This window comes from Taurulus bubalis, assembly GCF_910589615.1.
Source record: "Taurulus bubalis genome assembly, chromosome: 10".
Lineage (NCBI taxonomy): Eukaryota > Metazoa > Chordata > Actinopteri > Perciformes > Cottidae > Taurulus > Taurulus bubalis.
The window spans coordinates 6,867,212-6,873,211 of NC_136598.1; the positions used below are offsets into that span (position 1 = coordinate 6,867,212).

The window sequence follows — 6,000 nt, forward strand, 5'->3', positions numbered from 1 at the left end:
CCAAGCATCAGTCAAACAATTGCTTCTCTGTAAAGAAAACATTAGACTCAAGCCAGCTAGTTATCACCCAATTCCATTTGTGTTGTCTTCATCTTAACTGAATGCGCAACGTTTATCAAGACAGCCAACAGCAGAAAGAATAAAGTCTGAACCAAGCTGCTCTCGTGAAGAGCTGAGATGTGGAACACATTATATCGAAAACACACAATTGGATTAAAATGAAAAAATTAGTCAAAACAACACAAAGCTTGTGACTATTTATGAACTCTGGAAAAAAGAGTGTCATGGGCAGCTGAAATAAAATGATGTCCGCTATATCTTCCACAGTCCTCCATTTCAAAAGCACCGTGTATGACACTCAAGAGGAGTTCAAAGACAAAGAAACAGATGGACACAAAGAGAAACAGAGAGACACAGGGGTGATAGGTGAGTTATGCTCTCTGAGTTCAGAGAGCTCTGATGCAAAAAATAAAAGGTCACACAACAAAAAAGCAGAGCGAGCAAGCTGCGGTAAACCACACACTCCCCACAGGGATATGGAACAAAAATATTCAATCCGCTTGGTATGCCATTCCCATCTGCATATTTCACCCAAAGAGATTGAAGGACTGAATACATATTTTGACATTTACATGAGTGAAGGACGATTGTTTTTCTCTCAAGCGCCATTCAGTAAAAATTAGGTGAAGGTAAATGATCACGTTATCATGCTTTTTTTTAATTAAAATCCTATTTTTTTTCGAGGGAGACCTGGACAGACAGCAACATAAGAACCACAGACAAAACACAGAACAAGACAAGTTCAAAGAAACTAAAAGCTAAGAGACAGTGACGTTACGGTCTCTTAAAGTGTAGTTTTTTTACAAGAAACTTAATTAAAACTTGTTTAAAAGGTGACGTTTTCACAGGCGTATAACAATGTTTTTAGAGAGAATTAAGGTTACGGTTTGGTTTTGGTTTTAACGCACTGATATTGGATCGGAAGTCAGCCGATACGCAAGTTCAGGAACCAGAATAGGTATCAAGAAGCACTTTCTCTTGAGGTACATGGTACATAACTTTCAGTACAAGCGTTCACACCACCTGATTAGTACTGAGGGAGAGGGACTTTTTTAAATATTAGACCAGCAACACCTCTACAAATAGATAATGAAAGTAGAGGGCTGTATGCAACATCCATTCCAATTCTTTTCATTTTATTTTGAAAAACAGTTTGGATAGTGCAAAATGAATAAGGTACTCCTTCTCAAAGCTTCCTGGTAGTATTTACATTTTTCATTAAATTATTATCTAATAATGGCATAAAGTCTCATAAAAAAATGTAATAGTATTGTTAAATATTACAAAAATGAGTTGCCTCTAGCCAAAGACCACAGTAGTAGTCGGTGTCAGTGAAGTCAGTGAAGCCTCCCACTGAGCCCTCAGTTAGTCCTGAGGCTACAATCTTACTCCAAGCCTTCCTATTCAATTTTGATTTTTGCTCGACTTGTATTATTCTTTTTGACTATACAATGTTTTGTGCCCCATCATTTGTGTCAGTTTAAATTACCTCCATCCTCAAATAACACCAACAAAGAAAAGATATGAAGTCTGGACAGTCTTGTCAGAGAGGCAACTGAATTTGCTTCCCGGTTTTGTAGTTGATAAACAGAATCATTTTCCTCCTTCTACTTTGAGAGAGGCCAAGTTCTGCTTTCAGTGTGGGTCAAAAGACATTACAAAAAAAAATTGTAGTACTCCAAACTCCACACAAACATCTGTGTTGCACGGCTGGTTAGAAGATAACCGAGTTTGACATCTATCAGCTGCAGTGTGAGCGCAGCGTTCCGACTCCGTCAATAACACAAGAAGGCAAACGTAATGGAAGGACGGAGTTACTGTGGGATGACCTACATGGCATTTTGGAAACTGTATCTGTTTTCTGATTAGTTATAACACCGGATAAACCTGCGTGAACCTCGACACAACACAAGTTGTAAAAAGTAGGTCAAAGCACAGATGCACTAATGGATGTCATTTTAAATGGATGCTTGCACACGTGTTTGTGTATAAGACACTCAACGGTGCGTGCTTCCAGTGTGCTCGTACATTAACTCTTTAACTTGCAAAGCAGCTGTAAATGAGGTGTGAGTAACCATACATAACCATTTAAAGCCCAGTGCGGCACAAGCATCTACAACTAGCGGTGTCTTGTGGTGACACTGACTTTAATGGACATAAAATATATATGTTTGAATCAAGATGACGAAAGGTATGGTGACACAGTGTAGTGGTTGTCAGTGTCAAGTTAGGGGACAGAGATCCCATTTCATAAAGCATAATTTGTGCTCCATCTCTGTTCGATGCTGACTATAAATTACAGCTATTATAACCAGCATACGCTCCAATTCAACTAATGCAACTCATTATAGTTGTGCAATTTATGCTGCGGTGAGAATCACTCTCCTGCATTAGGACATTGCAGAATACATAGTGGGCTTTTCTTAAGCGAAGACCACACAGTCACCATTGCAATAAAGTGTATTCCACAATTGCTCTTTCCATCTAAAATATTGCATGTCCTTCCTCCCCCCAATTTAATTAAGTGTATTAAGAAAGAACCAAGCTCACCTCTCGTAGATTTCGCTTGTCTCAATCGCCAAATCGTCTTGTGGATCTCAAAGTTGTAATTTGCAGGCAGGGCTTTGATCGCTTCCTGTAATTCAGGGTCTCGCAGGATTTCATCTGGAATTTGATTGGCTACCCGCCGTGGTCCTCGGACTGAGGAGAGAGTTAAAAAGATTGAGCTGTTAGCAGTGCGGCGAACACAGATTCAAGCATATCTATTCGAGCTAACAGAGACTAGCATGCAACGGTCATGGTCAAATCAACGTTAAAGTTGAATCAGTGAAGTCATTCATCAGGAGCAGTCGGCACATTTCATGCTTTCAAACATTCAGGTGTGGGTCGGGTAATACAGTTCAGGTAAGTTGTACGAATGAGTCTTCCATCTACAGGACCAAGCCACCTTTTAAAGAGTGAGAGCACCAGAAATGTGTCAAAGTGTGTAATTTTTATTATTTTCTACAAGCTACAAGAAATTCCAGCTGAAATGGAAAGACGTTAGATATTTGACGGGCAGCTTTTAAGCCCCACTTTTTCTCAATTACAATTAAATTGTATAGCCCACTATCGCAAATTTGCCTCAGAGGGCTATACAATCTTTACAACCACGACCTTGCCTGTACTTGGCCCCTCACATCGGACCAGGACCCCTCCCCCCCAAAAAAGGGAAGAAACCTTAGGGAGAGCAACAGAGGAGGGAGCCCTTTCCCAGGATGGACAGACGTGCAATGATGGCATGTGTACAGCATGACCTACACAATACAATGTCAACAATCAGTCCATCTGACAGAAATTATACATTTGAGAGCAGTAACAACAGCATAAACAATAACAGAAAATAATGACCACTGAGCATTTGCAGTTGGATGTCATATAATGAGGATATAAGCAGTACTAGTAATGGACATGTGACTAATAACAATAATAATAATAATAATAATAATAACAACAATAGAGGTCGTGGGTGTCAAGACAGGGACACGGTCCAGGTGTAACCACGACCCATGGAGACCTGCCGAGGGAAGAAAGCACAGAGACTCCCCGGGAAGAGTACAGACAGTATTGTTTCGATCACAATGTACAATCTCATCTGTTAGTCTTCCCTTTGTTGTGTTCAACGAACGGTAAGCTTTTCCATCCATCCATTTTCATCCACTTATCCGGGGTCGGGTCGCGGTGGCAGCAGGCCCAGCAGGCCGACCCAGGCTTCCTCTCACCCGCAACACTTTCCAGCTCATCCTGGGGGATCCGAGGCGTTCTCAACTCCAAGCTCCCTCCTGATGTCCGAGCTCCTTACCCCATCTCTAAAGCTGAGCCCGGCCACCCTACGGAGGAAGCTCATTTCGGCCGCTTGTATCCGAGACCTCGTTCTTTCGGTCACGACCCAGAGTTCGTGGCCATAGGTGAGGGTTGGAACGTAGACCGACCAGTAAATGGAGAGCTTTGCCTTCCGGCTCAGCTTCCTCTTCACCAGGACGGACCGGTACAGCGCCTGTTTTACAGCTGCAGCCGCACCGATCCGCCTGTCGATCTCCCGCTCCACCTTACCCTCACTCGTGAACAAGACCCCGAGATACTTGAACTCCTTCGCTTGGGGTAGGCAGTTTGTCCCCACCTGGAGGGAGCAATCCACCGGTTTCCGGCAGAGCATCATGGCTTCAGATTAGGTGGTGCTAACTCTCATCCCTGCCGCTTCACACTCGACTGCAAAACGCCCCAGTGAATGCTGGAGGTCACGGTCCGAGGAGGCAAACAGGACCACATCACCTGCGAACAGCAGAGAGGCGATCCCGAGACTCCCGAACCGGATCCTCTCCGGTATCCTGTCCATGAAGGTCACGAACAGGACCGGTGATAAGGGGCAGACCTGGCGGAGGCCAACATTCTCCAAGTCTACAAAGCAAATGTAGACTGGTTGGGCGAACTCCCAGGACCCCTCCAGTAGTCTTGCAAGGGTAAAGAGCTGGTCCCCTGGTCCACGACCGGGACGGAATCCGCACTGCTCGTCTTAAATCTGAGGTTTAAGCTTTTCCGTATTTCTGCAATCATAGAAAATGTCACGACAGGAATTGGAATCCTCGCGGTAACAATGATACACGGTGTGTGGCTGTCACAAACCCTTTAAATGCACAACTCATCTCTCAGACTCGTGAAGTCGGGTGAGACGTCACAACTCTGGACGCTGATTGGATGCGGACGGGCAGAAGCGCACGCGTTTCGTCATGTATGTTGATGGTGCTGGACATAGCAACCAAACACCATGCAGCAGACTCATTTCCTTGTTTGCATTGCAGCCACACTGCTGAGTAGTAGTGCTGAAAACAGCTGATTATAACGTTTCCCCATCAACCTGGAAGCGATATCTCCATAAAGTACTCATAGAAGTTACACATGTATCTTTCTACTCTATCAAATATATACAATGTGCCGTTAATATTCACCTGTGGGCTTTTTTGCAGGAACAATCTGGACTTCACTCGAGGGCGCTGCCATGTTTTCTTTCTACCAAACATGAAGCATGTGAGGAAGAGAGAGACAAAAGCAATCGACTGCAGAAGTTAGTGGAGAGAAATCGAGCCCCGATGTAACCGATGTCCCTGAACGGGACAGGAGGACAGGACCATAGCGATAGACTGGGACAGTCCATTACGGTGTATTCATATGGGTTAAAGTTCAATATCCATTGTCCACGGTGGCAATAATATAATTTGAAAATAAAGACTTAAAATGATTTTATTTTTTTTTACAGCCAAATCTGTTCCCCTAGGGAGTTTTAAAGTACTTTACATTGGCCTGTCATGTAAAGAAAATATAATAATTAAGTATAACAACACAAATTAACATAATAAACTCAACGCAAATCATTAAATTCATAAAAATCTAATTTTAATATTGTGCAGCCAGTGTCAAAGTACAAATGGGAAAAAAAAGAGTAAACAAGAACAAAAAGTAAAACTTAATAGAATAAATATGAAATTGAGAAAAAAAGGAAAGGGAATTTACGGAGCACATATAATTACGCGAGGCTTGGAATACAAGTATGGATTGATCATGAAGTACAGTTCAACATTAAATAATACATTACATTGAAAAGTAAAAAAAACTACCCTAACTAAATATATAATGTAATAATGCGCATCATTGATGAAATAAACAATGCAGAGATGAGGGATCAGTTTATCTAATGCATCAGTCCATTTCCATTATGTATAAGATATTTTTTTGGTTGGAGGCTATTTGATCATAAATCCGCGGCTTTTATGAAAGCGTTCTCCCTCTGCAGAGTGAGCATGCATCACAGATAATTCCCCTGGTGTTTGGTCCACGGGTAAATATAGTGTTGTTCCATGTAGTTGGTCCTGTTGTGTCACCTCATATTCGCTATGAAGACCTCGG

General features: G+C 42.3%; 1 protein-coding gene across 1 annotated transcript in view; it reads right to left on the bottom strand.

Annotated features, from left to right (window-relative positions):
- dph1 (diphthamide biosynthesis 1) overlaps positions 1 to 5,097 on the bottom strand; it is a gene marked incomplete at its 5' end in the record, with an annotated part of 58,968 nt that extends 53,871 nt beyond the window's left edge. Inside the window, 2 exons of the mRNA XM_079224849.1 lie at positions 2,611 to 2,760; positions 5,046 to 5,097. Coding sequence (XP_079080975.1) covers positions 2,611 to 2,760; positions 5,046 to 5,097 — 202 coding nt within the window. The remainder of the gene's footprint in view (positions 1 to 2,610; positions 2,761 to 5,045) is intronic.
- Positions 5,098 to 6,000: the final 903 nt, after the last annotated feature.